This window comes from Tachysurus fulvidraco, chromosome 22 (genome assembly GCF_022655615.1).
Source record: "Tachysurus fulvidraco isolate hzauxx_2018 chromosome 22, HZAU_PFXX_2.0, whole genome shotgun sequence".
Taxonomy (NCBI): Eukaryota; Metazoa; Chordata; class Actinopteri; order Siluriformes; family Bagridae; genus Tachysurus; species Tachysurus fulvidraco.
The window spans coordinates 14,918,511-14,945,838 of record NC_062539.1 but is presented as its reverse complement, the minus strand read 5'-3'; the positions used below and the strand labels follow the sequence as shown (position 1 = coordinate 14,945,838).

Here is a 27,328-nt window from a genome sequence, read left to right as displayed (position 1 = left end):
AAGTGACATAACCTTATGTTAATGAAATGAATATACATAATGAACCTTCGTAGTAACACAAATCTACATAACTGATGAAAATCTATGGTACACAGCAGACTAATTTAACTGACGTATATCTATGCAACTGACATAACCTTGCATATCTGACAAAAGCCTAGATAACTGACATAACTTTACATAACTGACATAAGTATAGATAACTGACATAATCCTACATATTTGACATAAATCTACATAACTGGCATAAGTATTGTGACATAATTGATGAAAACATAATATGTGGCTGACATACATCTCTATAATTAACTTAAACTTACATAACTGTCATGGCATAGATCTACTGTATATACAGTGTTGCTTGAAAGTTTGTGAACCCTTTAGAAATAGTTCTGCATAAATATCACCCAAATCTCATCAGCTTTTTACACAAATCCTAAAAGGAACCAAAGCAAATGTAATCAAACAAATGAGCCAGAATATTGTAGCTTGGAATAATTTTTATCCCATTCTTCAGTACAGAACAACTTCGACTCTGGGATTTTGGTGGGTGGCCTCAAATGAACTGCTTGCTTCAGGTCCTTCCACAATATTTCTTTAAAACTGACGTCAGGACTTTGACTCGGCCATTCGAAAACATTCTATTTGTTTGGCCTTAATCATTTTCGTAGACAGATTTGTTTGCTTGTGATCGTTGTCTTGGTGTATGACTCATTTTCTCTTGAAATTCAGTTCATGGACAGATGTCATGCCATTTTCCTTTAAAATTTGGGAAGCTGTTCTTGCCCAGATGCAGCAATACAGGCCCAAAGCATGTTACTACCACCACCATGTTTCACAGACAGCCAAAGGTTATTATTCTAGCATGCAAAATTTTCCTTTGTCCCAAAATAATGCTTCTCATTTAAAGCAAAAAGTTCTATCTTGGTCACATTTTATTTTATACAAATTATTTTTCTAATAGTCCCCTGGCTTGTCCACATGATCTTTAGCAAACCTCTGATGGGCAGCAATGTTCTTTTTAGGGATTAGTGGCTTTCTTCTTGCAGCTCTGGCTTGCAAACCAAGGCTGTTCAGTGTTCACCTACTGTAATGGCAGACTAATGGACATTAACATTAGCCAAAGAAAAAGAGGCCTTTAGTTGCACTGAAATTATACTGGGTTCCCTTCTGACCCAACAAGCTACTGTATTACATGTCTTGCTTTTGGAGTGATCTTTGTTGTTTGAACACTTCTGTGGAGGGCAGCAATGGTCTTAAATTTCCTCCATTTGTACGGAATCTGTCTGACTATAGCTTTGTGGAGTCTGAACTCTTCAGAGATGGTATTATAAATATCTTCCAGCTCAAACAATAACTATTTTTATTGTTATTCAATTTGTACTATCTTTATAACTAAACTATAAGTCCTCTGAAATCTCCCTTGTTTTTGCTATGATCCACTTCCACAAACATGCATCATCAGACTTTGATAAATCTCTGTTCTTTTTATAAATCAGGACATTCACGGACACCTGATTTTTATGCAACTCACTAAAAACAGATGGACTCGAATTTGACTTTGAAATTAAATACTAATCCGAGAGGTTCACATACTTTTGCCTGTCACATACAGTATATAATATATACTGTAATATTGGAACATTTTCCCGAATATAAAAATGTATTTGTCTGATTTGTTTGATTAGGTTCACTTTGTCTTCTTTTTGGACTTGTGTAAATGTTTTGGGTCATATTTATGTAGAAATATAGAAATTTCTAAAGGGTTCACAAACTTTTTTTGTAGTCGATATAAGACTAGATAACTTTCAGAATTCTACATAACTGATATAAACATACATATAAACATACGCAAAAATTTAAAAAGTCTTATTCCAAATATTTTAATGTCATTTTTGATGACATTTTGATGTCTTGTGTAATTTTTATTTTTTTTTTTAGAAATCAAGGTCAATCGTCACAATCTAAAGTTAACATGAAAAAATGTCGTGACAATCATATGTCAGGGGTTGAATTAACTTGACATGTAAATCGTGGGGTCTTTCCGGCAGCTGATAGTAATGTCTGTATATTTTTTTTTGTCTGTCTGTTTTCATGAAATATAGCATAACACCTAATGAATGGCTTATGTAGCATTATAAAGCTTACCATATATTGTAGAGCAGTAACTCATGAGTGTTTCTAATGACATGTGTAGCTACTCGTCACATATTTACTATATGAACCCTGTTTCACCTCAAGCCCAGTTCACTGGCTGCTGTGTGCTAATTGAAATCACTTGAGGTAAAATGTCTGCCATAACAAAGTGCTCTTATAGAGATTTTTAACTGCATCATACTGAGTTATTGTTTAATCGCACAGACCCTCAGCTACGGACAAAAGACTTTAGATTTCATCATCCAGTCTGCAAAAAATGAGCATTTTCTTTAGCTAATGGCTTCGAATGGACAGTCCATGTTTAAAAACAAGGCCCAAGTATGAGGAGGAAATCAGTAGCTGTGTATCAGGCTGAGAGACTTGACTAAGGCATTCATTTAGTCAGTGAGCAACTGTTCAGCAGGACAAAAAAGTACAAGAATTAAATAAAATCATATGATTTTCCATTCGCTCACCGAGAACCTTTAATAGAGTTAGCCAAAATGCTAACATGCTGAACTAGCAAACTAGCTGTAGTTACTATATCATAAAATTGTCTGTTTAGCTTCTCATTTATTACTCCTTTATTCTTCTTTTCTTCCTCTTTCAGTGTGTTCAGATGCTGTGTTCACTGTAAATATTCAATTTTAAACAGATTTCTAGCAATTAATGAATTTATAGCTAATGCTAGTGTGTAGATTCTGGACATTTGTGTGTAATATATTTAGGAATAAATTATAAAGGAAATAATTAACACTGTGTCTTACAGGTAGTTAGGTGTAAGAGCAGGTCTATGGAGCTGTACTGGAGTGATGAGCGACATTTATTTCTTATCATATTCCCTCAGCTGAGCGACGTATCTGTGTAACACAATGCCCCAAAAAAGTCTTAAAAATTTAAATGACATACTTTGAAATAAAGATTAATAATTAATTAACGCAGGGGGGCACGGTGGCTTAGTGGTTAGCACATTCGCCTCACACCTCCAGGGTTGGGGGTTCGATTCCCGTCTCCGCCTTGTGTGTGTGGTGCTCGCATGTTCTCTGCGTGCCTCGGTGGTTTCCTCCGGGTACTCCGGTTTCCTCCCCCGGTCCAAATACATGCATGGTAGGTTGATTGGCATCTCTGGATAATTGTCCGGAGTGTGTGAGAGTGTGAGTGAATGAGAGTGTGTGTGTGCCTTGCGATGGGTTGGGTTGGTGAGAGAATTAATTAACGCCCATCTTGATAGAAATGTTTCATCAAAGGATAAAGATCATTGTGAAGATTTTTGGATTGATTTGCAGGGCAAAAGTATATAAGTGTCACAACACGGGCACACACACACACACACACACACACACACACACACACACACATTTTTCCCCCTTTAATTTGTCACCCATCATATACTATAAATATAATATGTCTGAGGTTTTGCTTGGGTTTATAATACACTGCTGTATAATGGCCATTGTCCGTGTGGTGGTGAGCAATTCTGGAAAATTCACATGGTTTTAATTCTTCTAACTGCGCTATTGTGAACGCAGAACGCTGATCACACCAGCTGCTTGAGTCAAATGCCCTACAGTAACTGTGTGTGTGAACTGTGTGTAGGGTGTTACAACATGACACACTCTGGGTGGCAGTCGTGGGCGAACACCAGCATTTACACTCTCTGTCAGTGTGACAACAAAACTGAGCACCCACTCAGTGTGACATATGAAGGGTCTTTCTCTCTCAAAGGCTTTCTCTCTCTCGTTCACAAACACACACACACACACACACACACACACACACACACACACACACACACACACAGACTAAAACTATCATTAACTAAACTAATTTAAATTTGTATCTAATATATCTCTTATTTATGAATCTTAAAATTTTAAATTTTCACTTACATCTATTTTGATTTCATAGTTCACTCTTCATACTGTATAACACATCCATATATCGATATTTATGTATTAATAACTACAGATGTTAGCATCAATAGATCAGATCTATAAATACAACATAAGATTATAATTGAGCCTTCATTTTCCCCTAGATAAACACTAGATAAACACTACTGTAAGTTGTAATCACTGAAGAGCCTTTTGTTCCTCTTTGTAACAGTCTCTGAACTACTTTACAATACACACAACCACCACAGTGAAACACACACACACACACACACACACACACACACACACACACACACACACACACACACACACAGACACACACACACAAAGACTCTGATATGCTTTACACTCCACATCCTCTAACTACCAATAAATTAAATGAACAAAAAAAGTATATTTCGTTTTTTTTTTTCTTTTTCTGTTTTCTCATACCAAAGACCTCTTCATATGATTCTACGAGATGATATTCTATTCATTTTTTTTAGACAATATTACTATAAATCACACAATCTCCACTCTTAATTGTTCTTTTTTTTAAGAAATGGAATTATTTGAATCATTAACGATTCAAAATTACTAGAAATCTGTCTTGGAATATGATTATCCATCTCTAGGTTTTGAGCGCTAGTGTCTGAGGTCTAAATCCAGCCTGTTAGCAGTTAAAGGAATAAACAAGTGCATTTAAAATGGCTACAGGAACTAAATTTGGAAGCAATTACAATGATGGCAACTGTGGTCTTTTTGAAAGAAGCCATTTGCTTGTGATCAAATAGAAGTGAAACATGTGCGTCTTTGTGAGACAGATCTCTGCTAGAACATCCCAACTCATTCCACTACACACTTAAAAACTAAATGTGACATTAAGCATAAATAAAGCTGTAACCTGGATTTTGCTGGTAGACAGACAGAAGACAGAAATGTTTTTTTTTTCCTTTGACGATTTGAGTGAAATAAGCTTTCTCATATATGACCAACTGTATAACGTATTACTAGATCATATGTTGATCTGATGGAGCAATTATTTCGCAATTTAAATGTTAAAGCTTAAATATATATATTTATATGTGACAAATATAGGAATAGTTCAAATCAAATCAAATCAACATGCCATTAAACTTCTACTCTATACTAAATATCGTAAATGTGAATTGTTAATATTGTAAAACAAAATGAAATAGAAACTTAATATTATGTGATTCTTTAATAAATAGAAAATTCTCACGGGACGCTTCGAGACGTGCCGTTAAAGGAACAGAATTATCTGCAGGATGCTAAAAGTAATTCTGCTCCATCAAACCACTCTGATTATTTTCCTTCATACAGTCATGTTTTAGTCCCTTACGCAGTTCTTTGTGTCAGTGCCTGAAGCTAGGTACAAGTATGATGTCATAATACTTCTCAGAGTTCTACAGCAAAAAAAAAAAAAACAACAACAACAACAAATCAAATGCTATTAAAACTATTAGACAACAATTAGAGAAATGGCATCCAAGCAGACATGATCCTTTCTCACGATTTTATTATTTGATGTGAGTAAAGGGGTGAGGATTTCAGTACAGAGCCGTATCTGTCCCATTCCCTCACCCCTGTTTTTTTTTCCAGAAGTTTCTCGATGACTCACGTTTTTTTTTTTAAGAACCCCATGGGAAAAAAAAAAAAAAAAAAAAAAAAAAAAAAATCAAAATGAGATAGATAGTTCAGTCAGATCATTAATGATAAGTCACAGACAAGACCGTTCCTCTAAAAAGTGCATTCACAAACATGACAAATCTCAAATCAGGATATCCTTTGTTTTCCATGATACAAAATATGCATACCAATTTTGTTTTTACTCTATACACAATAAGTTTCTGTAATATCTCTGTCTTGTCTTTACAAAGGTTAAAAGCGAGTCTGTAAAGGCAGCAGCTTTTTCAATATCCTAGCTTTTTCGTCTTGTACCAGGTCCGTTACACCGACATGTGCTAGATTTCCAAATAAAACTTCGCAATGTGTCCGTATCGGCCAGATGAAGAGACGTTTTGTCTTTATTGAAAGAGACAGCCATAATAGAAGTCTAAAGTTTAGAAAACAAAGATCAATAAAATGTTGGGGCTGTTAAATATATTTTCTTATACCCGCTTTTTGTGTATATTATAAATACTAAAGACACCGGACATTAATATAAGACAATGCCAAGAGACTAAATGCAAAGATTAAAATAGTTCAAACATTTTTTTTCCATCAAGTATCTACTTCATGAGTGAAAAAAAAAATAAGCACACGTTACGACAATGTACTTCGGTTTCACCTAATCCCATGTCTTGTACCTCAAAACATACACTGTAACCAGGTAAACATTAGTCAGTCTATCCACACTGAGATTGCGCTTCATTTCTTTTTTTTTTTTCTTTAAAGAGTAAAGATATTCTTCTTTTATGTGACATAATCCTTGAAAGCAGTCAAATGTACTGATAAGAACCAATAAAAGTACCATGCAAATCTTGCAAGACGACAAATTCTCAAACATGGAACATTTTTTTTCTTCATAGTCGAAACAGGAGGATGGGAAATACTTCTACTCAATACCGAATACTATAGATCCAAAACCAACAGAATATCAAACTTCAGCTGTACATAATATAGTACATAAGAGACCAAACTGGATAAGGAGGAACCTTCCAAGTCTTTACTTAGTCTGTTTGTGTCTTTCTTTTGAATGACGGCTTATCAGTTGATTCCGATCTCTTTGTTGTCCTCCAGGAACCTAGAGAAAGGACGTCCATTTCCCACCTCCAAGCTTGTCTTCTCGAGGCCAGACATTGGAGGGCTGCTGCCTGTGCGTGCCCTCTCCATGCCCCCTGACATGCTGGCTAGAGATGGGATGCTGCCGCCTCCAAGGCTAACAGGAAGCGGAGGAATGCCCCCGTTCTGAATGACTGAGATCTCGTTGTTCTTCATGGCGAGTCCATTGGTGATGGCTGCCGCATACTGGTTCCAAAACCCTGGGTCTACATTCATTGCCCGAACTGCCAGGTCTTTCTGGAACATCTCGCTAAATTTCATTGCATCACCACCCAGCAGGGCCATGGGGTTTTCCACTGAGAGACGCCGCCCACGTCTGGCTGGGGCATTGTTCCACATATGGGTTCCCATGTGAACCTGCAGCCAGAAGGAAGAATAAGAGAAAGTCTTAGAGGTTGGATAATGCTTTATAGAATCAAGGTCAAAATGTTTTAAATTTCAATTTTAATCCATTTAAGTTAAAATTCAGTAAAAATATATATATATTAAGTTTGTTTAATATAACTTAATTACTGTATATATAAACTTATAATAAAATATTCCTAAATTTATCGCTATTGATAATTTAAAATATGAAAGATCTAAAACTACCTTCAGATTGCCCTTTGTGGTGAAGGCTCTCCCACAGATGGAGCAGGCAAATGGTTTTTCTCCTGTGTGTGTGCGCTCGTGGATCTGCAGGGCACTGGCTGAGGAGAAGTTTTTCCCACAGGAATGGCAGTTATGCTGCTTAGGGGTCCGGCGTGGTGGAGGTGGTGCAAGCATTGGGTTGAGGTTGGGGCTCATTGTTGTCTGAGGTGCTGTGGCAGGCACCTGAAGACCCATGTGCAGGTGGGAGCCCTCACTCAAAGACAGCGGCTTGCTGTGGCCGTTCATCTCGAGTTTGACTAGGCTTGGTGCTGAGTTCATGAAGCTTGAAGCTGTTAGACCTAGAACCGAACAATGGAACTGTGACGAAAACTTTGTCGAAAATAGTTCTTTGAAATTTTTATCACAAACTATTCTAAGGGATTTTTAGGGAAGTACATAAAAATACCAACTTTTTTAAATGACAACAAACTATATCATACCTCGATCTCTTCCTAAGAATAACATGCTGAACTGGTTCTCCTCTTTAACATAAGGCCTGGCAGGTTGAGCAGCTGTGAGGTCTAGCACACCTGAGTGCTCAGCTGGTGCACAACCTGGAGATGGTGTGTCTGATTTTTCCGACTTCACAGTTGCTATAGCTGCACTGGAGTCCTGGATATCCTCTGCCACATTGCTGCTGTTGTTAATGATCAGACCTGGAGACCTGGAACGATGGCTCTCAGGCTGACTATGAGCAGGTGAAAGAGCCTGCATAGAGCCTGATGACTCTGAAAGGGCTGGACTCCCCACACTGTGGTTCTCTAGGTCTCCCACAACAGAGGATGAGTCATTGTTAAACACATCTCCACTTTCTCCACAGATCCCACTTACACTTTCAGAGGGCTTCAGGCTAAAGGCGCGATTCATATTTGCAGTCGAGTCAATCATCTTCATTTGGTTTTCCAAAGCTGCAATGCTGGACATGATTGGAGTTGGGGGAGAGTTGGTAGGAGACATCTCTCCATATGAATGTGATGGTTTCAATGGCTCCAAATCTCCATCTTTGATATCTGGTTCATCATCAATGGCCTGTTCCATCTCATCAATCAGCTCATCATCGTAATTGCTCATGTTGTCTACACTCTTCTCATCAAAGTTAAAGTCTGTATCCATGTCTTGAAAGCCCTCAGGAAGAGGTGTGTTTGGAATCTGACCTCCCATGTGCATGCGGATATGCTGCTGCAATACTACAGCATTAGTAAACTTCTTCTGACATATTGGACATGAGTGCTGCACTCGCAGAGGTGGCTTAGACCTGTGAACCCCAAAGTGCGTTTTCAAGTTGCCCTTAGTAGTAAAAGCACGGCCACATATTTTGCATTTAAAAGGCCTTTCCCCAGTGTGGATACGGTAGTGCATCTTGAGGGCACTCTGACAGCTGAGCACACGATGACAGATGACACATTGGTTGGGGTCTGTCATCTTCTTGTCTATGTTTTCAACCAGCTGCTGCAGCTTTGAGGTTTCTGATGTTTGCATAGAGTCCAGGAGGCCACCAAAGGGAAACTTGGCCTTGAACTGATCTGAGATCATTGGGAGGGCAGAATTAGAGCCAGAGGCTGGAGGAGTCACTGGATCTGTGATCTGGGTGGTGGTAGTAGTGGTTGTGGTAGTGGTTGTGGATGACAGCACAATCTGGTTCACAGTAGTCAAGGGCATACTGAACTCTACAGGCCTGGTGGTGCAGTTGGATGGCAAATGAATCCCCTCTGGTTTCAAAACTGGGGGTGCATCACTTCCCATAGTAGGCTGTGGGGAAGCCGAAGTGAAGGTTGTGCTTCCTTCAGTACTGAGAACATTGGGTGACAGAGATGCACACTCACTTGATGGTGGTGATGGCCTTGGAGGTGACCTGCTTATGGGAGTTAGACTAGGTGAATCTCCATACCCCCCTATCATACTGGGCAGGGTTGGGGGAAGCTGCAGCCCTACTGAGGTTGGAGCTGTGGGCAAAACAGGCTTGCTGTCCAGCCATGTGGTAACAGGCTTCTCTGGTGGCAGCGACATGCCATAAGGAATGCCTGAGGTGGTTGGCACATTGTCCAGGTACTCAGGCACTGGATAAGGGTTCATTGGAATGTGTGGGTACTTTTCTTTGTGCCTCTGGAAGTGGACCTTCAAGTTTCCTTTTGTAGAAAAGCGATTGCCACAAATGTTGCACTTGAAAGGCCTTTCACCCGTATGTGAACGAAGGTGTATTTGAAGAGCACTGTCACTTCCAAACACCTTAGCACAAAACCTACATTTATGTTTGAAGAAGGGGTCTTCTGAGCTAGGTTTTGTGTCAAATACAGAGACATTAGGGGGCTTTCCTTTTCGATGCTTCATCAGAGCAGAGAGAGGATCAAGTGCATTGGCTGTGGCTGCAATACTGGCCAGTGGGTTGGGGAAGATGACACTACTTGAGGAACTTGAAGGCATCAGGGGAAGGTTGGAAGGGGAGCTCAGCAGGCTTCCGTGGGTCAGTGTTGGAGGACTTGAGGTGTTTCTAGGAAGGGAAACACTGCTACTGATGCCAGTTCCAGCTCCACTGTTGCTGCTGTTGCTGCTGCTGCTGCTGCTAGTGACAGAACTCTGAAGTGACAACAAGGAAGGAACTACATTACAGCTAGATGGTGGATATGAGGAATTTGTTGAGGTGTTGCTGTTCATTTTGGAACCAGACAGCTGGCTACCTGTCTGTGAGATATGGGAGTGACCCCCTTCCAAGGCAGAAGACAATGAGGTTGGGCCTTGGACATTTAAAGTGGGTGGTACCCTAATTGGGAGCTGGTGGACAGGTGGCGTAATGAACCCATGTAGCTGGAGCTGACTGGAGATCGCAGGAAGGCCAGTGGCAGATGATGACTGTGAGCCACTATTTGTATTGTGGTGTGTATGATGGTTGAGAGCCGCCTGTGCAGGGTTCTGCCTGTTCATTAGGGCAACTTGGCTACGGATTTGTTCTATCAGCTGGAGCTGGTGAATTTGCTGCTGTTGTAAAGCCATCAGCTGGTCCAGGATCATTGGGATAGCCATGGTGGACATGCCACTAGCTATTACCCCACGGAAGCTTTGCGCAAACTGTGCTACAGCCACTCGAGTCCCATGCAGTGTTTCCAAAGTGACATTTGTGCTGGGCATGCTGTAACCTGTACCAGAGGGCTGGGCCATGTCAAGCTGAGGTAGGTTGACATCAGGCTCCGGTGATATATCTGGATCTTCAGGGTCCAGTGTTTTCTCAGGAGACATTTCCACATCCATTGGCTCATCATCTTTATCTAAGGTGGTTCCTTGCTCCAAAGTCATCTCGGCCCCGTCGTCCACTTCAGCTGGGGTCTGCCTTCCCTCAGCTGCCTCGTCACTGTCTGCAGGCTCACTCGGACAGCTGGGCACGGGCGAAGGCTCAGTTGGGTACTCCTGTGTCGGGTCCGGTGTGACATCGTTCTCACTAATAATAAGCACAAGCGGGTTCTTGGTGCAGCTCTTTAGATGTTCACAAAAGTCAGACCACTTGAAGAACTCGGCGCAGCATTTCTCACACACATGGGTCTCTTCGCTACCGCTGCGGCTCTCGTTACCACTGTCGGCATCGTCCAGGATCTCACCTGAGACTGAGAGGAGGAAAGAGGCAAAGCACAGAATAAATGAATAAATAATGCACATACATTCAACACACTTTTCAGCACAACACCTACGAATTAACCTTTCTTTTTTTTTTTTTTTCCTCACCTTACCATGACTAAAATCAATATTCTTTTTTTTTTTTTTTATTCTGAACAAATCATCCTAGTTCACCAATTCTCGGAGCTTGATTTTGTGCATTCTACTCCTCTCTATAGAGCCAGCTAATAATTTTCTTTGTGCAATCCATCAAATTATGAGGGCCTATCAATTGTGGATACTGCTGCTTAATGAAATTCCATACCAGCTATCGATTTCCAATATTTTTATACAATTCACAGCTGCCCTGCCTGTTGAGTACAAATCAGGTCTTTGATGGCCCCATTAGGATTCCCCTCTGCTATCAAGCCACCTGAATTTCAAATGCCTAAGCCTCTTATTTAGCATTGCTAGGGTAACATGCAACCTCTGCATTTAAATCCAGATGATAGATTTAACCTTCAGCAAAGTCGGTCCACTCATCAGCACAATAACTGCTTTCGGACAGAAGCAATGGTTCTCGCTTTGCTTCGTAATTAAGCGTTTTTCGAAAGATGTTTCACAGAATTGGAACACACAAAATAAACAGTGATTCGTCTTCAAGGAATAATTGTAAATTAAACGAGAAACACGTCGTAATTCGGTGCTGAAGCATGGAGTTAGTAGTATATTAGTAGTACAGTACAGTATGTACGCCTCAGGATGTAAGATGTGTTATTTCTTTCTTTCTTTCTTTCTTTCCTTCTTTCTTTCCATTCTCATGTCTTTCATCATGCACTGTCTCTTAGTTCCTCCCTGAGAGAGCAAATTACATGGTTCTGCCAAAGCAGCAATGCCTCTGATTAGTTACATATGTTCAGTCACAGTTGTTGGAAGCCACTTCCTCTTCATATAGCTGTCATGAGGACGCAGCACGAGAGACGATCGGCGAACGATTCCCGGATTCGCACCTCAAACCGTGAAAAATTTCAGTCTTAGAAAAATTTAATGTGTCTTAATGAGTTCAAATGACACCCGGGACAGAACCAGTACTCACATGTTTGCATGTGTGTGTGTGTGTGTGTGTGTGTGTGATGTGGCGTATGTTAATTATCTCCACTGAGTGCGCCTGCTACTTTGTTACATGGAAAACTGAGTGACTGCTTCACTTCAGAGACCCACTCGACCCTGCCAAAAGACATGATTAGTTGAGCCAGAGTAAGAAGAGATTTTTTTTTCTTGCTGCCCTTACCGTTCACAGACATGTTTAGCTTGTAACGAGAGATGATTAGTCTAACGGGAAAGCATATGCTTCTCGTGTAACAATATGCCTTAATTATTTGTGACAATACATTTAAATTTTATAGCACCGTCCTGAGTCCAATTACCGACTTCCACTTTGTGTATGAGAGAAAAGAAATATATATATATAGATTTATTTAGTTAGCTTCGTATATCTGTATGTGTATACGAGGCTGACTAAAGGAAACCTAACTCTGTGAAGACGTTAAAAAAAATCTAAGTCAGCGTTTGATTTTTGTCCATCAGACACATTCTGAGGCTGCTCTGTTCAAAATATTTTTCTAAAGAAGTGCACGGAAGGCAGCGTGATTAAGTTTTTACACTCCCTCTTACCTCACACACACACACACACACACACACACACACACACACACACACACACACACACACACACACACACAGACACACACACAGAAACCAAGCATTGTAAAATAAGAGGTTCACATGAACACAATTTCCCTGAATAACGGTGGCTCATATTTAAGAGCGATCACAATTCCGAGTGTGTTGCCGTTTTTATTGCTAATAATAAATAATTATTGTTAAAAGAAAAAGTTTTTAGCTTTGAATCTAAAAAAAGAGTACAAGGTTTAACAGTGCTGTGAATTTTATTTTTTTTTTTTTTAATTACACATCAAGTGTAAATTCGTTAAAATATGAGAGTTAATGCTTGGAGAAATTCATCATTCTCGTAAAATGGCGTTAATATTTAAAAGGCTTAAGTAAGAAGGCTGGGAAAGCTCGAGAAGCGGCGATATCGACCGAAACGTTTCACCGGTTTACTGACGGCGGAGCTTATTTCCATAATTGAAGGGTGAAAGGTCAGACCCTATTTGGAGTGGAATAATCATTAACAAAAAATTATCGTTATTGCTTTTCTCTCCGAGTACGGACGGTGGGTTTCTTAAAAAAAAAAAAAAAAAATACAAAGTGTGTTGTTGTTGTTTTTTTCCCTTTTTGACAGTAAATCATCTTCTTTTAATAGACTAGAAGAAGAAATTTCAAATGATTTTTATCCTTAATATAATTTACTCTCATTATTGCATCAGCTATGAGTATGAAAAGAATATTTTCATTAATAGTGCATTGTGTAAATATAACATATAATGTAAAAGCAAATGATCATTAAACTGCAGTATAGGAGTGTGTGTGTGTGTGCTTTTATATCGAGAAAATATAACAAATGTACCACGTCTAATACACACCCGTGTTGTGTTTTTAATTTTGTGTATTATATAATAAAAAAAAATAGCCTTGAAAAAAGAAAAAAAAAATCAGTCTGTAAGCAGTTGCGTGTTTGTTAGGAAGCAGAAGAGTGTGTGTGGGGAAGTAAGACTGAAAATGCGTGAGAAAGAAACCACGCATGTGTGTGTGTGTGTGTGTGTGTGTGTGTGTGTGTGTGTGTGTGTGTGTGTGTGTGTGTGTGTGTATTGATTCCAGAAAGAAAGGAAGGTGATTGCAAAGCAAAAAAAAAAAATCCGATTCATTTTCATCCCCTTAAGAGTCCTCCTTTCCTCAAATGCAAATATGAAGCGGTGAGGAATCAATAGGACGATTGTAGGCCTCGCTCGTTGTGTGTGTTATCTCAGCGTGTGATCTTTGGTGTGCTAACTGAAACCGCTAATCTGACATATTATATCAGATCAGGTTTTTGAGCTCCTCGACCTCCTCAATATAAAGGAAGACAGAAAGCTCAGAGCGAAAGCTTTACGCGCTTCCCAGGACGTTACCGAGTTAAGGGATGGCACACGGCTCGTCTTCCTGACACACACACACACACACACACACACACACACACACACACACACACACACACACACACACACACACACACACACACACACACATCATTTTCCCTTTAAACATCCCTTTTATTCATGACTGCATTCCTGTAAACACAATTCTAAGCTTGTGTGTATGTGTGTGTGTTTTTTTCCAGGTTCTCTACACGTTTCCTGGTTCTCCTTTAACCCACCCCTCCTTGGGTTATTTGAAACATTCTCATCTTCTCGTAAGCGTTTCGAGCTGCTTTAAGTGACTGATGAAGCAGGAGGGAGCGGAGCAGCATGAGGAAGCCTGCTGCTTTTAACAATCTTCACAAATTCCTCCGCAAATGCCACTTTCTTTCCATTGCACCTCTGTTTTTTTCTCTCTCAAAGGCACTGCTTTCATTGACAAATCCTCTCTCTCTCTCTCTCTCTCTCTCTCTCTCTCTCTCTCTCTCTCTCTCTCTCTCTGTGTTCCTTCTTCCTTTCCTTTTTTCCCCACTCTTAGCTCTAATTATTTAGAGGAGTGACTCGTCTCTGCATCGTAGCAGCGACACTGAAGCCAAGAGGAAAGGCTGGGACAAAAAAAGGAAAGGCAGGAAGATTGAAAGATTTGCTTTCCTAAAAATAACACTGGAGGAAATTGACGCAAATCGTGATCTGGCTGCGAGAAGAACGGCTGAAGATGACCACGGATTGAAAAAGAGAGAAAGAGAGAAAGCGAACAAATGCATTAAAAACTTTTCCATGTTTCTCTCCAAGTCTTTTCTTCAGTGACCTATTATTATTATTATTATTATTATTATTATTATTATTATTATTATTATTATTATTATTAGTGCATTCATAGCTGAATATGAGCTTAGTGTAGTATAGTTAGTGTGATATTTTCCCTTCGCAGAAAGATGCTATATAAATAAAACACATTTTATTATTATTATTATTATTATTATTATTATTATTATTATTATTATTATTATTATTATTATTATTATTACTCCGTGACAAGTTTGTCAAAAATAAAGAAACCTTCTATTTCCTCTTACTTAAGGTGTGCAATGGATGGAGTGTGTGTTAATCTCTCTCTCTCTCTCTCTCTCTCTCTCTCTCTCTCTCTCTCTGTGTGTGTGTGTTCAGCGGCAAGAATTCAGTGAGTGTTAGCAAAGCTCTACACAAATAGATGGTATTATGATGATGATGATGATGATGATGATGATGATGATTGTTATTATTATTATTATTACTTCAAGACTTAAACTTTTTCAATTGAATCTGAAGATGAACAGTGGGTTTAGTCTAAACTAATCTCTTAGTGACCTTGAGTACTAGAAAATGGCTATATAAAAATATTATTATTATTAATAATAATAATAATAATAATAATAATAATAATAATAATAATAATAATAATAATAATAACAATCAAGGGATATATTTGAATAAAATAAATAAAATAATCAAGGTGTGTACAGGCTCTAGAAGAAACAACCCCAAAAAGAGGCTGTTGTGTGTTGGAGATAAAGTCTGAGATAAAGACAGAGAGACATTGAGTGCTGATGCTTGGGGTAGTTGTTATGAGAGACAGAGAAGGAGACGCAGTCAAAGCGAGATGGCTTTTCTCGGCCTCGGCCCTCGTGGTACAGTAAGCGCTCTGTGTCCGTGTGAACAGAAGACGCTTTGTCGTAGCGTGCAGATGCGCCGCAGCCAAAACATTAACGATTTGTTTGTGCAGGTCAGGGTGCGATACGGGCTTCGGTGACGGCAATTTGTCCTACAGCACCACAGCGAATCAGCAACACAGCACTACATCACTACAGCGCCAATGCAACTACAGCAACGTGGCCCTTAAATGCAGACTCACAGGCAGAGCTCTGAGCTGTAATTAGGACACGACGGTGGGTTTAGAAGCCCGGTCCACCGTCCGGTCGGTCCGTCTGGGCCGCCCTCAGACCCTCGGGTAATGACAGGAATAAAACACAACGTAGTGGTGCTGATGAGCTCCATAAGCTTCACAGGTTCTCCGAGCATTCGCTTGCTCTTTCTTCTACACCAATGATTCATCAATCAGATAGAAACGCAAGTCTCTTATAATGAAAAACATCCCAGTTTACAGCGTTTATGTGTGTCTGTATAAGAGACGTCTCTGATTTTTATAGCCGAAAGAAAACGAGTACGCTGAACAATGTCAGTGGTATCATATTTATTTATTCTAGTTGTTACAGCTGTTTATTCCTTCATTACATCCCTGTAAATCCTTTACTTTCTCATAGCCACCGTGAGCTTTACAGGGATTAATACAGTAGATCTGTACATCTGTGCAGTAATAACGCAGTACAAACCTTTATAACTGTGATTATAGTGATGTCTATAACTACAGTGAACGATGATGAGATGGTTTAAAGGTGTAAAATCTCTGGTGCACGAAGGGGAAAAAAGCAGAGAAAAGAATAGATTACAAAATGAAATAATTCCATAGGAATAACAATAATAACTAAAAACATATATATTTTTTTTAATCGTATCAGTTCATAAGTGAAGGTGTGATAATAAATAAATAAATAAATAGATAAATAAATATACTGTAGATAAGAGTTAATGGGGAAAATGATACAAGTGTGAATGTAAAAAGTGTGTGTGTGTTTGTATAAGAGAAAGGAGGAGCAAGAAAGAAAAGGAAGAGTACACAACAACAGTCATAATCACATGTGCTTGTGTGTGTGTGTGTGTGTGTGTGTGTGTGTGTGTGTGTGTGTGTGTGTGTGTGTGTGAGTGTGTGTGTTCTGAGGACTCTTGGCCCCCATACAGTGATGGGGTTGGGGTGTGTGTGTGTGTGTGTGTGTGTGTGTGTGTGTGTGTGTGTGTGTGTGTGTGTGTGTGTGTGTGTGTGCGTGTGTGTGTGTGTGTGTGAGAGAGAGAGAGAGAGAGAGAGAGAGAGAGAGAGAGAGAGAGAGAGAGAGAGAGAGAGAGAGAGAGAGAGAGAGAGAGAGAGAGATGTGTGTGTTCTGAGGACCCCACAGTGTTGGGGTAGGGGGTATAGTGTGTGTGTGTGTGTGTGTGTGTGTGTGTGTGTGTGTGTGTGTGTGTGTGTGTGTGTGTGTGTGTGTGTGTGTGTGCTGGTCTGAAGCGGAAGCAGTGGCAGAGATGAAAGGCCGTCACTGTTAACACTTTGGAGCGCGGCCTGCCAAGGTCACCGGCACACATGCACTAATTGTATTATAAGCTTGACGTGCAGCAGACGCCTCTGGCAGCGCCGCCCAGGCAAAGGTTAAATCGGCGCACGCTATCAAAGCGCCACCCTCAGGGGGCACCGGGGGGCAGGATGAGGGAGTGGAGGGGGGGGTTCTTGTATGGGTTGTGGGTTGTATGTGTGTGTGTGTGTGTGTAATGGGGGTGCACAGATCGGTCACTGGCACGGCATGAGCTCGCACCTTTTCACAAAGTTTAACGACAATGTCGGAGGCTTGACTAAAAAAAGCTAACAAATAAAGTGTCAGTGGCTTCTGGATGAGAGCGTGAGGCGACATGAAACACAAACTAAAGCTCCTAAACATATCAAACATATGAAACATATTCAATATTCCGCCTGAAATTCCTTCACTTCATTATTGACGATAATTCATCGAGGGCTCAAACTCTTTCCTGCCGTCAGGGTAAAATAAATAGCTATAAATCGATAATATCAGGATTATATATATATATAGCTTTGTACTTTTTACCGAGGTTCAGGTCAAACCTATTTCAAATATGCAAATACACAAATAACTAGAAGGACACAATAACAAGTAATAACCCAGCTATAAACTTGGATACCGATGGAGCTTGTGATTTTCAGCATAGGGAGTAAATATAAATCACACACACACACACACACACACACACACACACACACACACACACACACACACACACACACACACACACACACACACACACACACACAGACACACACACACAGACACACACACGTGCGCCCTGCTTCTGATCCACAAACCACCTTTCGGCAAACACTGATTACGCCAACGAGGTTAGAAATATGTCAAATAGCCTGAGACGGACTGAAACGTCAACAAATTCCCTTTTTTTTTTTACTGTTAAAAACGTAGCACGTCGACTTCAGGCAGAGATCGTTCGAAAGCCATGATGATGATGATGATGATGATGATGTTTCAGTACAACGAGTAACATTCAGGCTCGAACGTGGCATCTCGTTTCCAGATCACTCAAAAAAATTAGTAAATCTGATCTGATCTAACGAGCGGTGTAGCATGAGTCGTGGACGATCAGACATCCAGGCCTGAGAGTGAGTTCGTCCCTCAGCAACACACACACCCAGAGTCACTGCTCAAACGACTCGCTCGGTCTCTGCGGCGTCTCGCTACGATACCTGACCTTTCTGTGTGCGTTTCTTTCAGGCCTGTATTTTAGATGTAAGACAAATTCCGGAGGGCGAAAACATCCTCGGTGATTGAATCCAGTCCTTATTTAATAAAGTACATACAGAAAAGATATGGAGCATGTCTGAGACTCGTACATGTGAATCTCTACACGATTCTGACGTCTTTATATATATATATATATATATATATATATATATATATATATATATATTTATTTATTTACACGTGTATTTTTCCCACAATTCCTTTTCTTTTCATCCTGTAAAAGTGTGTGTGATTCGATTTCTCACGTGATCTCTCACCGCTTTTATTTTCTCCCGTTTGCACGTTTCTCCACACGAATCATGATTCGATGAATCATTTTCTCGTCCTGATTTTCCCACGATTCATTTTTAAGGTGTCAATGTTTCACATATGGATTGAAATGTCTTCTTTTATTAAACATTTCTTCCCTCACGGTTCCTTTCTTTACACCTGTAGCGTGTGTGACTTCATGTTTCACGTGATTTCTCACGTGAATCCTTTCTTTTTCACATTTTCTGCCCGTGATTCACTGAATCATTTTCACATCCTGCTTGAGTTAATGCTTGACATGTAAGGCATCTGTCTTTGATTTTTCCGTTTGTGATCTTTTTTTTTCTCCACACGATTCGTTTATCGATCGATTCGTGTTCATGACAGATTCCCACATGATTCGTTAGCATTTGTTTTTAGATTTGTATTTTTAAACCATTTCTTTTCATTGACTCACAAGGCGTTTTTTTCTTCACCCCCCCCCAACAATTCATTTATATTTGCAATTTAATATTAATTATTAAATTACAATTTAATATTTAATAATGCATGTCTGCTATTGGTTTCCACGTGTGATTTTATTCCATGAATAATCTGTTTATTTTTCATTTTAGTCACGTTTTTTTTTTTTTTCTCATCTATGGATGTCTGAAGGCAGCAAGGCCTGAGCGTCTTGGTTTAATCGCTACACCTAAATACGTCACCCTGCTTGGTGAGATGGATAAAAAAAACGGGTCAAATGTTGCTTCTGGGATTTTAGATTATGCTTAGACTTGAAGGTACAAGTGAATAAATCAAGAGGGGAAAAAAAAGGTGCTGTGAATGAATTTCCTTGTGTGAGAGAACAAGATGGAGGATAAAACTGACCTTCAGTCACAAGTGAAAGCACAAACGACACAACAGAACGTCCGAAACGATTGCTTGTAAAGTCTGGAACAGTGGGGTGTGCATGTGTGTGTGTGTGTGTGTGTGTGTGTGGACAGCATTGACAGCTAGGCCTCGGTTTCGTCACCTAATCGTGCTGCGCTGTTCGTAACTCAGTAACGCACGACGTCATTAGGTTACTGATGGAGTAAAATGAATCGGCGGTTATGTACAGTGTTTCGGTACGATAGATGACACACTGTGTGCTCTGTTTAAAGCTGTGTGATGTGTGTGACCCCACAGACCTGCAATGTGACACACGCTGGTCATTGACCTGCTCGGTTGTGTAAAATATCTCCTCGAGTTGTACGTATAAGCTTCCGTGTATGAATTATAGACACTTACTGTAATATAGAGATTATATGTGTCTGTATTACACTGTGTGTGTGTGTGTGTGTGTGTGTGTGTGTGTGTGTGTGTGTGTGTGTGTGTGTGTGTGTGTGTGTGTGTGATATTTTTTTGCTGACAGTCTACAGCACAGTTGACTGAAATCGCAGGTCTTCGATATCCAGCGAAAGAATCCGATTTTTTTTCGATTTAGTAAAATTAGTACTCAGTACTCAGAATCAAATTCAGCACAAACTCGTAATATAGAACTTTCCAGAGCTACATAATCAAATTTTATACTATTTTAAAGCGAGAATGAATCGAAATCATCTTTCATCCTTGCATCTGGTGTGTATGGTAATAACTACTGAATCAGAGCAAGCCTGAATGTTTCAGACTTCTGAAGCAAATGCTAATGGGTACTAATTTATGCGAAGCGTTCCGGCTAATCGGAATCAGCGTGATTAGCATAAAATTGGAAAAAAAAAAAAATCAGTAAAGGATTGTTAATAAATCTATCATATCAGACAGACAGTGTAATGTCCAGGAAACATGCATGGACTGGAATAAATACTGCAGCTATACTAAAGTCAGTACTCAGTAGTTGGTATGGGATTTAAACACTATCAGATGAAAGTGATGTCATTTTTTTGATTTGCTTTTTTTTTTATTTTAGGTATTAAATTTGGACAAATTTATGTCACATGACATACCAGAACCGGTAATTAGTATGTAATTACATTCATCACTAATTACATATAAATGTTTAAATATCCTTTGTTTAATATGGAATACGAGTTCAAAAAAAAAATCAGTACTCAGTATTCAGTACAATCATACAATCAGTGAAAATGCACAATACAGGACTTCTTATACAGTGTAGTGTAAGATTTTTTTTTAGCATTCGACAAGGAAGGGATCATCAAATTTACATTTCAAAAAAAAAAATCTAAATTCAATATTAATTCCATTTCAGAAGTTTTCCAGTGTCGATGTCTAGTGTTTTTAGTTCAATAGTTAAGCGTTAGGACGGATGATTTATATCACAGGGCTCGCTGTGTTACATCCATCGGATCGTGATGTGAGTGCATGCTTAAACAGGATGCTGTGTTTTTCATGGATCGCTGTAAATCACATGATGTCTGGGAAAATCAGAATAAATTAAAAAATTTTTTTTAAAAAAACATCATTCAGAACTTAAATCAGATTTTCGGTTTATTTTATTTTTTTTTTATTTATTTATTTATTTATTTATTTATTTATTTATTTATTTATTTATTTTTCTTACTTTGTGTTAAATCCAGTGACTTAAAAAATAAACAAATCAGAAAAAAAAATCCTTTCAGTATTGTGTAATTAAATTTTCTTGTCTTTCTAAAATATTTGTATAAATCTATAGCGTAGTGTTACACCGATCTAATGGTCATCATCATCAACATTTTTTTTTTTAAATGTCTTTTAAATGGAAATCACATGCAAATGATTTATTGCCTGAGATTTTTTTAATACTCGCTACAGGATCAGTAAAAATGGACAAAAACAGATGAAGTCCAGTGAAATAACGAATATGAGTGGAATGAAAATACCAGAATAAATGACTCCTTGGTATCAGTGTACAATGTACGTCAGTACGGTGTAATAATCTTTCTTTTTATACTTTGAGTGTACATTTATGTCACAGCTCATGCGAGGTTACATGCAGTGAGTGATTTTATTAAAAAAATCACAAGAGGATAAACGGATAATAGAATGCTTGCGATGCTGCGTCCAGTGAGACAAAGACTCTTTGACTTTGTGGTGATCAATAACAGGGCGAGCAGCCGAGCGTGGCCCACTGCAGCACCTCAAGCGAGCGAGATGTGACCCGAGAACTGTCAGTCATCTCTGAAAAGCTCAAAGAGAAAATAAATCTGTCTAAAGAAAAACTTGGACTTCTGAAGGTATGTGAAAGAAGAACCGGTTTTAATCGAAAGTCCGGGAGCAAGTGCACTGGTGTGTGTGTGTGTGTGTGTGTGTGTGTGTGTGTGTGTGTGTGTGTGTGTGTGTGTGTGTGTGTGTGTGTGTGTGTGTGTGTGTGTGTGTGTGTGTGTGTGTGTGTGTGTTTTAAAGGTTCTTTATAATCTCTTTAACTTGACTCCCTTCTGAAAAGAATAACCTAAATAACACGAGCTCTAATAACCTACTAACCTATGTTTTGCTCCCTGATCATCTACGCCGTATGTTTTTTTTCTTCTTTTAGTATCCTTTCATGAAATGGAAAATCGCAGTTGGGGAAAAAATGATGGTAAAAATGCCAGAGAGAGGCTGGGACAGATTAGATGAGGAGTGCTTTTAAAGAGCGCAAGACTTTTCTGTCATGGAAACTCCTGTGTACAGAATATTTCTTTTATCTATCTATCTATCTATCTATCTATCTATCTATCTATCTATCTATCTATCTATCTATCTATCTATCTATCTATCTATCTATCTATATAACCTATTTGATTATATAATTATGCTTCTATTTTTAAAGGAAAAAAACAGCTTGTTTTTAAAGGACAATTCAGAATTACTTTCAATATAATGACATGGTTTCTGTCATTTTATTACAATGATGACAGATATAAAAGAACTAACTAAATGAATAGATAGATAGATAGATAGATAGATAGATAGATAGATAGATAGATAGATAGATAGATAGATAGATAGATAGATAGATAGATAGATAGATAGATAGATAGATAGATAAAAGTTATTACACCAAAATTCATGCAAAATCAATTATTATAGAAGTTCAAACATATGACAGTACTCCAGTGTCTACACACACACACACACACACACACACACACACACACACACACACACACACACACACACACACACACTGTTTTCACACCGGACAAATTCAACGGAAATGAACAAGTCCGTTGTGCAACAGCTTAAGTGTGAAAGTGTCATGTGAAGTAAACACACAAACAAACAAACAAACAATCAAAACATTTCAATGACAATTAAAAAAAGCATGAGCATGGCTGTGCACTTAATCTAGCTTGGTATATGCAATAGGCTTCTTTACACACCAGCACAATGGACATCTGGGTGCAAACAAGGGCTCAGTGTGCAAGAACTTGGCTCTCTTTGGCTCTCTTACTGATTTTTTTTTCTCAGAAAAAAAAAAGGAATTTATGTAAAAAAAAAAAAAAAGTATTTATCTTGTCCAAAACAACATATTTAACAAAAGCAGGCAAAAGTATAGCACTGCGGTGTAACATGAAATTTCAGCTCAACAAATGAACAGATGTATTTATTGTACGTTTAGTTTGCAAACCAGGTAAATATAGGAAAAGGTTTGAGAACTAGTTAAGCTGCGTAAAGGGTATAGAACTGTGAACAACTGTCTTCACTCCTCAAACTGCTGATATTTCTGATAAGAAATTAGAATCGGAAATTTTCCGACATTTATATATTTTCCCATTTTTTTTTATTTCAGCAATGCAGAACAAACTCAAACTCGTCAGCGTTCAATCCGTTTATTAGCCTGATGAGAAATATTTTATGGTTCTTTCCAAGAATCTTAATTTCCCTTCTAGAAACTTTACAAATTCAACTTTTTAATAACGTGTTTTTTTTATTTATTTTTATTACAAAATCGCTACGCGTGACTATAGAATAAAAGAATAACACTTCATTATAATGTAACTTTTTTCTTTTGTGGCTTTTGTTTATTTATTTATTTATTATTTTATTTAATTTTTTTATTTTGAGAAACTCTTTCCTTATTTCTTTGCAACAAATCTGGAGTAAACTTGCACGCACTTTGCACTTTTTTCCCTTCCGATCCATAGAAAGTTTTAAAATGTTCTCGTCCTGTATCATGATCTGACTTGTGCATAATTGTGCATAATTGTGAATAATCCACTCACCGTTTTCCGATCCCAGCCCGAGCGCTGACGTCTCCTCGTCCGATTTGAGATGCTGCGGTTTAGCCTGTTTCCGTCGGGACATGATGAAGATGAAGGGAAGGATGAAGATGATGCGCTGCCACCCGGCCCCGCTTTTTGCACGCGCATCGGCGGCGGACGATCGGTGCAGGGAAAAAGAGATAACAGTAAAAACAACCAAAAAAAGAAAAGAAAAAGAAAAAAGAAAAAAAAACCTTCAGCAAAACAGTCAGGGGGGAAAAAATGACGGAAAATTAGGCAAGGTTGCGGCTTCGCGCGCGAAAGTCCAGTATATAATTATGATAGTGAATAATGCATCGCGATTAACGGCGCTGCGCGAGGGGGGATTGGCCGAGCTCCAGCCGGATATGGAAATGAGGGACGGACTCGGCAATTAGCCGCTTCGCCCTCGAACTATCTGTCTCTCTCTCTCTGTGCGTGTGTGTGTGTGTGTGTGTGTGTGTGTGTGTGTGTGTGTGTGTGTGTGTGTGTGTGTGTGTGTGTGTGTGTTCTCTATCCTCCTCCTTCTCCTCCTCCTCTTCGCGCAGAGCTCCAAATCCCGTATTAACGCCCAGCACTCGGGGGGGTCTTCAGCACAGGAAGGTCAGCAGCTTCTTTTCCCTTTTTTGCCACGCGAGTGCCGGGAATTCGTCGCTTTCTTTGTTTATTTGCTTGCATACCGTGCGTGCGTCACGCGTTTGCGCAGCGTATTCCCCCGACAGCTGTTAACTTCGCGCGTCCATGTCGAGGACAACTTTGAACACCGTGCAATGGTTTGAAAGTGCGCTTCCAGTACCTTCAGTGTCCCCGGTGCTTCCTTTGCCGTCCTCAGGTCTTTCTAACAGCTCGGGTGTAGAATTTGTTATCTAGAGACTTTGCATCGTCCTCTTCATGCTCTGTCCAAAAAGTTATTCCCAAGTGCTGATTTAAATGAAATCAAACGAAAGCGTGTACTGTGTAACCTTGAGTGATTTCTCGCGTGGCGTCTCAAAGTGTCAAGACTAAAAGAAACAATAAAGAAATGTGCGAACAAAGTTTGCAGCATGCGCGCATATTAGGTCTTGAAGCTGTAATTCTTTAAAAGGATGAAAGTATAGAAGCTGAAGCTGCACCGCTCGGTCCTGAAGCGCGCCCTCGATCCCGGTATCGCGCTCAGATCAAGGCTTCTTTTAATGTCGTTCGCTTCCAGTTTTTTTTTTTTTTTTTTTTTCGCGTTTAAATAAGAAAGGAAAGTCGGCCGAACATTCGTCTGTTTGGCTCGTTTCCGCGTGTTCGGGCGCAGCAGCGAAGAAAACTTGTGCGTGCGCGTACAGCAGGGCTGGTTGCCGTCGCCGCTTGCGCCCCGTAGTTCCGCGTGTGGAGGCTGCGTGGCGCGGGAGAGGGAGTTTAAACCCCCCTCCTCCCCTCCCCACCCCGCAGGGCTTTAAGTTCAGCCCATTGCGCTTAGCGACCGCTAGGATGTAGCCTACCGCGCCGTTTTCTTTTTTCCATTGGCACCGTTTTTTGCGCCGGGTGCGTAAAGTAAATAAAAGCGCCGACCGCCAACGCAGGCGCGCGTTTTTATCTTTTTTTTTTGGTAATTATTATTATTAAGTATCACAATTGGGTTAAGGGTAGAGTTGCGCTCTTAATTAAAAATAAAAGGTTTTTATTTAATTAATCCAAAATATAAAAATATACACTACTGTTGTTATAATCGAATAATTCATGAATTAGTTTAAAATTGCGCATAAATCAAATCGTATGTTGTTAAACCATAAGTGCAATTTGTTCAGTTCTAAAGCCTGTGTGTGTGTGTGTCTTTGTAGTCCATTTGGTTTTATACAGCTAAATGTTTAAACGTATGTGCATTAAAAATGCCACTGCAGCCTGTAGGTTAAGGTTCCCTTTCTTGCGCCATTGAGGAAATAGACATGGGCGCATTGTGAATTGTTGCCAGAGGAAATGTCTCTCTTTTTTAGGAGGGGAAAAAAAGTTCATTTGCGTTCAAATGTTGACCTGCTGAGGGAGGGAGATGAATGGTGGGAGGAGGAAGAGTATGGGGGTCTTGAATTTGACTTAATCAGCACACGAAAAGAGCACGGCGTTTGCATTCTTGTACAAGATTATTTTCAATCGGTCTGATCAAAATCCAGAAAATCTGTGTTTGTTGTATGTAATAAATAAACAAAGACGAAGGTCATTTGTTCATATCGGATCAGTTGGATGTTTTTTATTTTTTTTAAATATCCCAGGTTTAGGCTACGAAACTAATGTGTGTGTGTGTGTGTGTGTGTGTGTGTGTGTACGTATAATATATATATATATATATATATATATATATATATATATATATATATATATATATATATATATATATATATATATATATACACTAATAATAAAACATGTTTAATAACGCGCATTTAATTACTTATACGTAAATGTGACTTTTTTTTCAATGCATATTCAAATATCTAAATATACAAGAGCTACACAGAGAGACAGAGAGAGAGAGAGAGAGAGAGAGAGAGAGAGAGAGAGAGAGAGAGAGAGAGAGAGAGAGAGAGAGAGAGAGCACTCTTCTACTATTATGGTTCTTTTCTTTATATAATCAATTTATTGTAATTCGGTTCTGTATAAAATAAATCACGGGACAAAACACTGTTGTCAAAAAAGAAATGAGAAAAGATCAAGTGCAGATGTTGCATGTTACACACACACACACACACACACACACACACACACACACACACACACACGCATGCACGCACGCACGTTATGTGATCGCGCGGCGCGTGCATGCAGGAATCACTGTGTCCTTTAGCTCTATGGCTATTTTTCGTCTGGGATGTACAAAAAAAAGTGACAGTTTTTCCTTGACAGCAAGGTCATTGCGTGTGCAAACTTTTCCCCCATCCATCCTCCACCTCCATCACCCCCTTCTAGAAGTTTATGTCCATTATTATCATCTGGTATTAATAGATGCAGCCCCGGGAAGACAAGGAAAAAAGGGGGGGAAATCAGCTATTGATAATTGCAAGGAGTAGATACCCCAGCTCGTGTATCGATCGCCTTGTCCCTCTACCTCTCTGCTATAGAGAGATAAGGAGGCTCTCTCTTTAGTGCAATATAATTTCTTTTGACCTATCTGCTTGCTACAGGCTTATGATGAATAGCCGGAGTGGCTAAAGTCCTTTATCAAGGAAACTTACCCCTTGATATAATATTGATTCTTTATAACGAGCTCGAGAGGCAAAAAAAAAGAAAAGGAAAAAAAATATCAAGCTGTCCATTTGGTCATCGTCATCATCAATATCATCACAAAGGGATCTGTTCAGAGC

At 39.2% G+C, this 27,328-nt stretch overlaps 1 protein-coding gene across 1 annotated transcript; it reads right to left on the bottom strand.

Moving 5' to 3' along the window:
* Positions 1 to 5,284: 5,284 nt before the first annotated feature.
* On the bottom strand, positions 5,285 to 25,369 carry sall3a (spalt-like transcription factor 3a). Its single transcript, XM_027142851.2, has 4 exons — positions 23,988 to 25,369; positions 7,886 to 11,038; positions 7,407 to 7,744; positions 5,285 to 7,172 (listed from the first exon to the last, which is right to left on the bottom strand). The coding sequence occupies exons 1-4, from the start codon at positions 24,067 to 24,069 to the stop codon at positions 6,741 to 6,743; spliced, it is 4,005 nt and encodes a 1,334-aa protein (XP_026998652.2). The 5' UTR covers positions 24,070 to 25,369; the 3' UTR covers positions 5,285 to 6,740.
* Between the last annotated feature and the right edge of the window lie 1,959 nt (positions 25,370 to 27,328).

Excerpts from the sequence above, each read along its gene's own strand:
- sall3a (XM_027142851.2), bottom strand. The coding sequence starts at position 24,069 with ATGTCCCGACGGAAACAGGCTAAACCGCAGCATCTCAAATCGGACGAG. Across the intron at positions 7,745-7,885 it reads ATTCTTAGGAAGAGATCGAG|GTCTAACAGCTTCAAGCTTC; the intron begins GTATGATATAGT and ends GTTCGGTTCTAG. Across the intron at positions 7,173-7,406 it reads CCACAAAGGGCAATCTGAAG|GTTCACATGGGAACCCATAT; the intron begins GTAGTTTTAGAT and ends TTCTGGCTGCAG.